The sequence below is a fragment of the Cucumis sativus genome, chromosome 2 (genome assembly GCF_000004075.3).
Source record: "Cucumis sativus cultivar 9930 chromosome 2, Cucumber_9930_V3, whole genome shotgun sequence".
Classification (NCBI taxonomy): Eukaryota; Viridiplantae; Streptophyta; class Magnoliopsida; order Cucurbitales; family Cucurbitaceae; genus Cucumis; species Cucumis sativus.
The window spans coordinates 11,208,971-11,220,548 of NC_026656.2; the positions used below are offsets into that span (position 1 = coordinate 11,208,971).

At 31.5% G+C, this 11,578-nt stretch overlaps 2 protein-coding genes across 3 annotated transcripts; one reads left to right on the plus strand and one right to left on the minus strand.

Annotated features, from left to right (window-relative positions):
* The first annotated feature begins 103 nt into the window (after positions 1–103).
* On the plus strand, positions 104–2,244 carry LOC105434597 (chlorophyllase-1). Its single transcript, XM_011650877.2, has 3 exons — positions 104–327; positions 406–437; positions 1,260–2,244. The coding sequence occupies exons 1-3, from the start codon at positions 183–185 to the stop codon at positions 1,722–1,724; spliced, it is 642 nt and encodes a 213-aa protein (XP_011649179.1). The 5' UTR covers positions 104–182; the 3' UTR covers positions 1,725–2,244.
* Positions 2,245–4,130: 1,886 nt separating this feature from the next.
* Positions 4,131–6,615, minus strand: WRKY9 (probable WRKY transcription factor 21). Of its 2 annotated transcripts, none has more exons than XM_011650878.2 (3): positions 5,478–6,615; positions 5,235–5,351; positions 4,131–4,694 (listed from the first exon to the last, which is right to left on the minus strand). In XM_011650878.2, exons 1-3 carry the CDS (start codon positions 6,251–6,253, stop codon positions 4,550–4,552), a joined length of 1,038 nt encoding a protein of 345 aa, XP_011649180.1. In that variant the 5' UTR covers positions 6,254–6,615; the 3' UTR covers positions 4,131–4,549. The 2 variants fall into 2 exon arrangements, with proteins under 2 accessions (XP_011649180.1, XP_004154104.1); XM_004154056.3 differs by having other exon boundaries at positions 5,235–5,360; positions 5,478–6,611.
* Between the last annotated feature and the right edge of the window lie 4,963 nt (positions 6,616–11,578).

The following is an 11,578-nucleotide window of genomic DNA, read 5'->3' on the forward strand; positions in this document are numbered from 1 at the left end:
CTCTTTTTTAGAAAATAAAATAAGTTTATTTTCATAAAAATAAAAAAAAATGGAATCCATAGTGGGGGCAAGTAGTAGCAGATATTTTGGCTATATAAATCAATCTCCCTCTCAGAATTAGAAGCATTGAAGAAGGTTAAATTTCAAAGGTTATTAATAATTAGTATATAGAGAGAGCATGAATGGCGGCAGCAGCAGTGGTGAAAGAAGAAGGTAAATCAGTATCATGTGCAGTGGATCCAAGTGAAGTTTTTGAAAAAGGAAAATATGAAGTAAGATCAATGACCAAGAAATCAGGCATGTTTATCTTCACACCCACAACTCCAGGTTCCCATCCACTCATATTGTTCTTCCATGGCTTCACCTGTTCTGGATCCTTCTAATCTGATTTTCTCACCCTTGTAGCTTCCCATGGCTACGTCATTGCTGCCCCACAGGTAAAACCAAACCCCTTACCAACCTATTTGTATTTAGTTATCTCTAAACACTCCTACGCACACTGCCACTATCCTTAATTGTTGTGCTGATAATGAAGTATTTATTTCAACTCTCAATTTTCATGAAACAAAATTTTAGATTTAATGATCTCTACCATACTATTTTATTACTTTTTCAAACAATAATACGTTCTTTCCAAAACATACAGGGCAAAGATATATATTTCCAACAATTATGAATGTACCAATCAAACTTATCAAACTTGACTTATTACTGTATTAGCATGTATTACCCCCAAACCAAAAATACAATTACAAATATAATAAAATTTAGTTTCTAACATACAACAGTTCAATCTTGTGGATTTTTCTATAATTGCAAGATAATATTTTTTTAAAATGTTAACTTAATTTAGTCCTAAAATAGCTATTTATTGTAATTATCAATTTTTCTTACTAGTTTTAGATTCAAAGGTTTGAAGATTGAATAGGTTGTTTTCTCATTCATGGTTTCTTTATTGTAGTTCTCGACGTTTGATGAATAGAGACGTTCGGTCCCAAATTTTTAAAATACGTTCATTTTTCATAAATTTTTTAACTTATTTTAAATTTTAAACCGTTTTACAATTATTTAAACATTTCATGATCATTTTAAACCTACTCTTAAAAATTTAAAAGACAAGAAGAATGTATATATTAAAAGTTTATGAACCAAACTAGCCATGAAGAGATTGTAAATAAAAATAGATATTTTAAAAATTGATATGTCAAGTTAAAAAGGTATATAATAAGTATGATTGAAAATTTTGATTTAAATTTCAGTTGTATGTGATGCCAACTACAAGTGAAATGCAAGAAGTAAAGTCAGCAACAGAAGTAATAAAATGGTTAGCATCAGGACTTAACCCATTACTCCCAACCAACGTGGAAGGAGACATTTCAAAGCTAAGTCTAGTAGGCCACAGCCGAGGTGGAAAGACCGCCTTCTCCTTAGCCTTAGGCATCTGTCGCCCTTCCCTCCCCTTCTCTGCCGTAATCGGCATCGACCCAGTCGCCGGAACCAAATGCTTCCAACCCCAACCCCACATCCTACCACCTCTCTCTGAACCCTTCAAAATTTCTGCACCCATCACAGTCATTGGGACCGGGCTGGGTCCCAAGTCGGCGAGTCCGATCACATGCCCCTGCGCCCCTGATGGCTTCAACCATGTTGCGTTTTTCTCAAAAAATGTAGGCCTACTTGCGCCCATTTTGTGGCTGTGGACTATGGTCATATGGACATGTTGAACGACAATCCGTCCGGGATTACTGGGTTATTGACGAATATTGCTTGTAAGAATGGTAAGGGCTCAAGGAAACTTATGAGGGAGTGCTGTAGTGGGCTTGTGGTTGCTTCTTTGAAGGCTTATCTTGACAATGACGAATCGTTTCTTAATGCTATTTATGTTGATCCTTCTATTGCTCCGGTTGATCTAAACCCTCAGAAAGTTATGTACAAAACATCCTCCCCATAAAATTCACCTTTCGGCCAACACTTGATATGTACTAAACTTTAATTAGTTTCAAAATTAAATCACAAAATTGAGTTGTTTGGGCCTCAAACGCTTGGTCATAGTGAGCTCCTCATTTCACTTCCTCGGCCCATTTTGTAAACAGTTTGTGTGGCCGAAGCCCAATATTTGTGTAAGGGGAAAGCCCAAAACAATTCAAATAGGTAGAATTTTCGTTTGACTTTCATATGCTCGTCAGTCGTCTTCTTCAATTTTTCTTAACTCATTTGAAAAGATTTGAGTGATCATTTTTCTCACTACTTTTGTAGAAGAATAATTTTGTTTAAGTGACTATGGGTTGATCTTAATTAGAATGAAAGTGAAAATAGCTATATATCAGTAACAAATAAAATATTCTAAATTGATTCCTAGTAGAAAATAAAGTTTAATTTTCTTTTTGAAAAAAAAACAGTTTAAATAAATACAATTATTACTTTAAATTTGTATTTATTTAGTGTATCAATTGATTTTTTTTTCCAGCAGCTACTGCTGCATCAAAAGTATCTTCTGCCAAAAGTCTTATCTAATATAACAATTTGCATATTATTTATGTACCTCCATTCTCTTCATTACTATCACCTCATATCAAATACAAAACCAAACCGTGTTTATAAATCATTATGATCTAACTCTAAAACAGTAGATTAACGAATGAAGTAAATAAATACTGAATTCACACAGTGTAGTAAATAAAATTTCTTCCATAAATTATCTTTATTTAATGGTTGTGTAATAGTACGGCTAACAATATCGTCAATAACATGAATGTCAGATTGAGGTCTCCATAAGTAGAAATTAAGTTTTTTTATTGTGTCAACTCACACACAAACTACATTCACACCAAGTGGTATATGTCGCTGCCCCTACCTCAATAAATAAACTCACTCACGAGTCTTTTGAGACTGATTTGAGTAAATTTGCATCGATTTGTAAGGAACCTTGCATTGTCTAACATTTAACACCTCCTGATTGTTGAAATCTAAGTGTTTACATGTCATGACACTTGGAATTCCACTCCACCTCTTGTTCAAAACGTCTTGGAACTCTCTTACCCGTAAGATCTATCTCACGTGGCCCTCGCACGCTTTCTTCTTGTCTTGGCCGCATGGTGCAACTCATCGAGCACACTCATCCTTGGCCGCTTGCCTCACTTACACGCCTAGCATGACTCTTCTCCCCTAGCCAAGCTTGTCAACCCTTGGCGGCATACTTGACTGCATAGCCTTGCCTTAGACGTTAGCCACCTAGCACAACTTTCCTTGCCTAAGGTGTGTCTTTGTTGCCCAACATTTTGTCCTTGGAGGTTTTTTTGACACGGTTGGTCATCCAACCATACTCGACACTTAACACTTGTGGTCACTTAATTACTTCATGTTCTTGGAGGTTCTTTTGAAAACTTTGGTTGTCTAGCCTTGTCTCAAAACGCCTAGTTAACAACTTGGCCTCTTCCCCCCTTGCTAACCTCTTTTTAACTCCAAACTTAGTCAATTTTTCTTCCTCAAGACCACCTTGGCTACAATAACATACAAACCAATAACACTTGGGTAACAAACAACTTTTAATAAGAATTTATTTCCATCTTTTCTACTAAACTCAAAACAAACTTCAACTTTCAAACTCCTCCACTATAGCTCTTGAAAGACCTAGGAATGCTTAAATCAAGGGGGTTGGATCATGTTGCATTAGAGGTCTCAAGTAAAGAGACCTATATATCTAAAATAAGCCCCAAAAAGAGGGGCATGTTCGCCTCAACTTCAAAAGCTAAGGCAGCCAATTGGTCCAATTGTCTTGTCCTCTCTTCTAAGGTGTATGGCCGAGTTGGTCAAAGTGAGTCTATTTGGTCAAACGATCAATTGCTTTGATCGATTTATCCAAAACACTTGTATGTCTCTTAGGTTTGTTTGTTATCCGTTTAAAATTCCTTGAGATAAAGTAACTTTTTATATTTCTCCTTCAAATTCTTAGATTTTTTTTTCCACGTCCAAAATTACTCATAACATGTCAAACCTATTATAATCTACACTGGACAAAATTTGGAATCTCTATCCAATAGAATATAAAGCCATGCATAATGAGGCAAAATGGCCAAAGCTCATTACTTGTGCAAATTAAAGAGGATATTCAATAAATTTAAACAGGAAAATTTCCACCAAAAAAAATTCAAACTTTCTCAAAATCAAATATTTACATCTCATAGATCACATCACAAACAAACCAAGTAAAGTTAGAGCCAAGATTTGCTAATAAAAGGAACGCAAATCTTCATTCCTCAACACAACCTCGCTAGATTAAGAAGGAAAAATTAGAAAAAGGATAGCCAAAAGAAGAAGCTGTTACAATTATACAATATCTATTCTACAGAAATCTGAGGTCAAATTTTGGACACAGCGACTTCATTTTTAATTTGTAAAAGGAAACTCATCCAAATTAAAGAGTTTGGTTCAAATGTTGAGCACCAAAAATATGTACAAAAGAAGCACCAACACCAATCCCAAACTGGGTTTTGGAATAACAGAGAAAAAAAATGGAGGTTCCCAATCTTGGTTAATTTGAGCTTGTAGGCTAAGTGTGTGCAGATTGCGTCGACATTTTCGGGTGATTATGTTCTCCTTCGTATGTTACAATAAGCATCGACGGGTCTTCTAAGCACCGCTCGACATGCTTTCTTGCCGGACAACCTCTTATGCTGCTGCATTTGTAGTAACCCCTGCACAGATTTAACAAAGCTCCTCAAAGATGAAGAGTTTTTTGAGATAGAAATTGGTCCGAAGAGACGAAAATGGAAAAGATTCCTATACAAGAAGCGGCAGCAGCAGAATAATATACACTAATTCACTTTGCATTCTGTAGTTTCAAATATAAAATTCAGTTCTCACATCACATATGTATAATGCATAAGAACAATGGATAAGAATCGCATAAAAGTTTGTATCTTTTAGCAGCAAACAAGTTCATCAGCAATCTTAACAAAACAGGCATACATTTGAATGATCGCCAAAGTTTTCGTGTTTCCGAGTTGTTAAAAAACCACAAAACAAATTGGAGCTTTTTCTTTTTCTTTTTATTGTTAACTAAGCAAGTTAAACTGTTATATCTTATACGAACATCTTCATCTGATGACATAGTAAGCAGGTACCTCTTTAAGAATGGCTAAGCGGTCGAAAATTTTGAAAGTACGAACAATTTTTTCATGGAATATGCAGAAAGTAGACAATATCATGATAAACGTTTTGAGATTTAATTATACCTTGGATGAGGAGAACCCTTAATTGGCTTTTGCCCATATTTTCTCCATGAATAATCATCGGAAGGAATATCTGCAAGTTTGTTACTTATGGCAGGTACTTTTATTGATCTCTTCACTCTATGTTTCCTAAACGAAAATTAAAAAAATAAAAAAAATATCAAAATGATTAGTAAAGCAAAAGGCAATAGAAAATTTAAAGAATTTTGTAATGAAAAAAAAGAAGAAGAGATATATCAATCCAACCTCTTCTTTGAGCAATGGCATTTACTAGTGCTTCCACATTTCAAGCTCCCTTCTTCTCCTCTAGCAGAAAACTTCCTCTTGCTATTGCCTGACGTTGTCGTGGTCGTGGTTGACGGTCCAATCAAATGAAACGAGCTTCTGTCGCCAATGACGCTGCCATCCATACTCAATGAAGAAATGAAAGATCTAGCTGATGACATTGTCATTGTACAGTTAGATGTATCAAAATTCAGATTCATCCCATTGTTATTCCTAAGAAACATCATTTCAGCTTGGTGTTTCATTTGTTTCTGATGAGCTAGAAGGCTCTGTTGCTGTTGTTGTTGTTGTTGTTGTTGTTGAGGATGATGATGATGGGGGAAGCTAAAGCTTAAAGAAGGAGATTGTTTGGGGATATGAAGGGAATTCTTATCATTTTGACTCAATTCTAAATCTGGGTTTCCCAAAAGAATTGAAACTTTGCTATTAAAACCAGGGGGGGAATTGAAAAGATTTTTGTTTGGAGGATGTAGAGTGTAATTAGGGGAATCCAATAGGGAATTTTGAGGTAAAGGGAGAGGGATTTTGTTGAAATTTCTAAATCTTGGATGACTAAAATCAGAGTTCAAAAGAGAAATCACTTTCTTGAACTTGAAAACAGCTTCTTTAGTTTCAAGCATTAAATTTTTGAAATGGTGTTGATGATGATGAGGAGAAGGAGGAGGTTGAAGTAAAAGATTCAAAACTCCATGGCAGCTCTCAATGGCTGATTTGTTAGCTTCTTCAACCTCTTCCATATTTGAAAAGAAAAAAAAAAAGAAAAAAAAAAGAAGAAGTCTTAAGAAGAAAATGAATGAAGAAAAAAAGAACTAAAAAGAGAGAAAATGAAAAGGAAGAAACAAAAGAGTTAGAATCATGAGAAGGGTTGAAATTGGAAGAATTGTAAGAAACAAAAAGGAAAAAAACAAGAAAAACAGAGCGTGTAAGTTTCTGAAAACCCTAAACTAAAACTTCCATGAGTTTGGTGTAAGTGTGAAAAATAAGACTTTTCTTTTTGTTGTTGTTGTTGTTGTGCTTTTGCTTTTTCTTTTGTCTGGCTTGAGAAGAGAACCCAACTCCCTGAAGAAGGCAGAGCCAAAAACTACGATGTTTCTTTTTCTCTTTTTCCCACCTTCCTTGTTTAAATACTTTCGAATTTCTTTATCAGATTCCAAGTTTAGAGATAGAGAGAGTGGGAAAAGAAAGAGCGTTGATTTTGTTTTTGGGAATATGACTTTACTTACTCTCAAAATTAAGTAACAAACACCTTCTTACCACTCTTGTTTAGGCTAATGTTTGGTCTTAGTTGCTGGAATTTTAAATCATGGAAATGAGAAATAGATCATGCCAAAATATTTCTAATTTGTGTCATTTTGTCTAAATTAAAATTCAATAAAAGAAGAAGTTGTATTTTTCTCATTAGTTAATAATAATAATAATTAGAGTTGCATTTTTGGAGTTCCCAGAGAGACATACACTAAACATGCACACACTACACACCACTACTCATTATTATTCCACTTCTTCTCTTCTTATTATCTTCTCTCTCTCTCTCTCTCTCTCTCTCTCTCTCTAAATATATATATAAATCTTAGAACTATATATAGAGTTTGCTGTTTGTTTCTTTTACTACTATTATTGAGAAAACTATTAGTGAAAGAAATTATAAAGTATTAGTGAAAGATTCAAATCTTGATACATTATTACCAACTTTACTATTGTTCATTATTATTATATATATTCATTCCTTATAAAACTTCTTTTTTTTTTTCTGTGAAAATCAAACTTTCAAAACTATTAGAAATAGTAGAATATTAAAGTTCTCTTCCAACCCTTTTTAGCTATTGCTAAAAGTTGATTAAAGGAAACAATATTATTATTATTGACCTTTATTTTTACAAGGACAGAGAGATATGAGACAAATATAATTGAGATTAATTGAGTAAGTATTACAAATTTGGTCCATTCTAAAGTAAATTAGTAGATAAAAAATATCAAATATTTATATTCTGAATATCAATAATTTGATATTCAACATGAAAATCACAGAAGTTCCTATGTTAGATTTACTTGTCAATTTAAAAATATTATTTAGGTTAGATTAAAGTCTAAAAAGATGAGAATATCAAGAAAAGAAAAGGGTGTAATGGTATATAGAAAGAGGGAAGACAGATAGAAGAAGGAAGAAGGTGATGCAATGGAACTTCTTTCTTTCTTTTTTTGTTCCTTAAAATATGAATATACTTGATGTGGTCTAACTGCATGCAACCATACCCTCTCTCTCCATTAACTGATATAAAATCTTTAAATATTCTGAGAGATTGAAGAACATCTCGAGAGTAGTTTAAATTGTTCCAGGATGTGTGACTAAATGAAATCAAAGATAATATAGGTCAATTTTATTGCATGTGGATATGATTTAAAATAGAAATACTAAATAACAACGATCAAATTGAGGTTAACGATGCCACAATCTTTCGTGCTCTATAGTAGAAGTGATGCGACTGCATCACATTAGGATAGTGAATTCTTAGATTGATTTTAACTTAGATAAAAAAAAAAAAAGTGATTCTTAGTCAATCACCAAACAAAAATCATTTTATCACTTAATTCTTCCAAAATCAACTCGAAATAATTTTGTAGGAAAAATGATTTTGACAAGAGAAAAAAACGTTCGACCATCTCAAAATCACCACCAAACACACCCTAAAACTTTAGACCCCTAGAATCAAGACTAAGGTACATATTTTAATTTGGTTCCTAATACTTACTTATAGTCACTTATAAAGTTTCCAACTAGCCAAAACGTTATTGGATTCAAACTTTGAATTTCCCTTTTTAAAATAAAATTTTCTATAAAAACAAACAAGGAAGTAAATGAATATATATTGACATCTCCATACCAACAATATATCTTCCAAATTAGAATAACCTTTGGGAAAAGAAACAAACATGAAGAAGGTATAGTTTAATTGAAACACTTTCATGCCTACCTGATGAAGAAGGTTAGTTACAATTCCAGTTCCTCTTTAGAAAAGAATTTGGTGAATATCAACTTTTGCATCCACAGTTTAATGATAGAAAGATGACTAATGAATGATTAATAATCCAATCCTATCTACCCAACATTTGCCTACTACTTCTATTTGAATGAAGGAAGGAAAAGATAGATTAGGCTAATAATTAAGAATAATTTATAGTGTTTTAATATATAAAGATATATTTTGATAGTGTAAGATAGGATGATAATGAATAAATGAGACATTTTGAAGAGAATAATAATAATAATAATGTAGACATTTTTATAGTTTGTGTAGAAAGTTTGATGGCTTTAAGACCTTATTTTATTTTAGTGGAGAGGCCAATTTTAAAATAATTATATGATACCATAATAAGTGGATGTTAGTGGGATTATCATTATTGCAAATTAATTGGTATCATAGGAATCATTTCCTTTCCACATGTATTATTGTGTTAAAAAAAAAAGAAAGAAAAACTCCATTTTGGTCATTATTGGAAACAAAAATATTGTTCGTAGGAATGATTTCTTTTCCACATGTAGTGTGTAAAAAAGATGATACTTATATACCATGATTGTTGAATTAAATCACCATACAAGAGAACACCTTCAAAATCAAGTAATTAATGATAGATGGGAAAGTAAATGCTTTAAATTATTATATAATATAACAATATACTATAAATGTATATCCATAGTGGACATAGGTTACATTTAATTTCATGTCGTAACATACATCCTATTAAATAACATATTGTTACCTATACCATCACATGCCTTATAAACAATGTTATATATGCTGATGCTTTTGTAATACACCACAGTTGAGTTCAACTTTTATATAATCTTTACCTTCTCTCTTCTCTACTTTTTTCTTTTCTTTTGTTTCATTGTGCTTGTTCTTGTTTATTTACTTTTTCATAATACTCGTTAGAACGTGTCTCTATCACTTAGAAGATTTCGTAGAAATTGGTTTCAATTCATGCTAAAGACCTGCTAGAATTTTGTTTAAATACAGTGAGTATTTATCATATATATGTGTTATGTTGGTCATGAATTCATCATTGATTTTTTCGTCACCATAATTCATCTTTCTTGAATTTAAATATAAAGTTCAAAGAATTGATGAGTACTCCGGTTGGAATTGATTGTTGAAATATATTTAATATTAATTAGATTTTACAAATTAATCTAATGAAATTGTAAAACTCATATAAAGTTTTATGTTAGCATTCAAACAAAAATATTGAGTAGTGGTATTTATGAGTTTTTAAAGGGAATTTCTTTACAACCATTGCTTTGTATCTAAGTGAGTCACACCATTGGTTATCTCTTAGTTTCTCAGTCTTGAATTTGTTAAAGACATATGCTTGTTAGCTTCCAAACTTTAGTATTTTGAAAATTTAGACATTTTAATCAAAACTAATTCACATCTTGTACATGTGTATTAGTTTTAGTCACAATCCTTGTTGTTGATAATTATCCTTACATGAGTTTAAGATAAAATGAAATTGTTAGAGGAATAAAATTTAAGTTTTGAGAAACTCAAATAACCTTATTTTATATAATTCAAAAAAAAATTTCCCATTAAATTTTTCGTTAAATTGTCAAATATGTTACACAGGGTGCATACAAATATGTAATTTAGATTCAAATCTATTACAGAGATATCACAAATCATACATATTTGTTCTTAAATATAATTTTTATATTCAAAAGATAATGATTGATATGTTTTTCGAATTAATTTATATTTTCATATTTTTTAATATAATTGTTTCACATGAATAATTAGATTAGGATATTAACTGAATCCGATTGTATTGTTGACAAATATTGTGGTAATATTTATTTTTTTATGCGTTAAAATTATATTCTTTAAACATTATCATAAGTGGTTTGTTCTTATAAGATTAATTATCAAACTCTCACACGGGCTAAAATTGAAATAGAACTACTTTACCTACTTTTAGAATAGATTCATGGTTTATTGATTCTTGTTTTTGCATCTAGCTAATGGCTATAGATATACTTATTGTTTTGTTGCGATAATACTAGCGACTTTCCATCCCAAACATTTTCTAGTTGATCAGATAAATAATGAACATCCTATAGCTTGTGTCCAAATAGCAAAACTTATAAATTTGTACAACTTATGACCAAAAGCCAAATATATTTCAACCATAAAACGTGTAATAAATGTTGAAATTGTTCCATAACACAATTAAAATCTATGTCAAAATTAATTTCATACCAATTAATAAATACTTTGAACTTCCTTTAAGTAATGTATTTGCTACACAATTTGTTATTCTCTATTCTCATTAGTGAGACAATTTCTTTCAACATTAGAGGGAGAAATTAAGAAAAAGCGACTAATTTGAACTATAAGTTCAAAAAATGATTATAAGATGTTGCAAATCACATGCGGGATGTATTCACATGATATTTACAATTGTTAAGCAATGACCAAGTTGTATATAATGGTTGAAAAGATACCATATAAGATTGATATCTCAGTGCAACAAGTTGTTACTACCACACGGCTGAAATGTGATAGAGAAATGGGTTCCAAAGATAAAGATCCTCATAGAAGTAGTCAGCTACTAACTCAATTAAGAATATGAAAGTAAATAAAAAAAATAAAGAGATCTCGATAAATTATATGTCATGACAATAGATGAAACCATACTTAAATAAGTTGACAACTTCTTTGCATATAATGTTGTATATGAAAAAGAGTATTCTATACTCAATTATATTAAAAAAAAATATCGCAACATAAAAAAGATTAACTTACGTGGAAAGAAACAATCCAAAGAAATAAAATCATTTTCAAACTAGTTCTCACAATTTAAAAATGTCAAACATGTGAAACTTTACAAGTGAGTATTCGAAAAAAATACAAATGGAACGAGGTCATCATATACAAAGAAAGATAAGTTCCACAACGACTCTCACAAAGAAATGATTGAATCTCTTAATAATTACATCCTTGAAAGATTAAAAAGGTACCAAAATCATATAAAGTTTAATATATATTACCAATAAGAAAATAATCGAG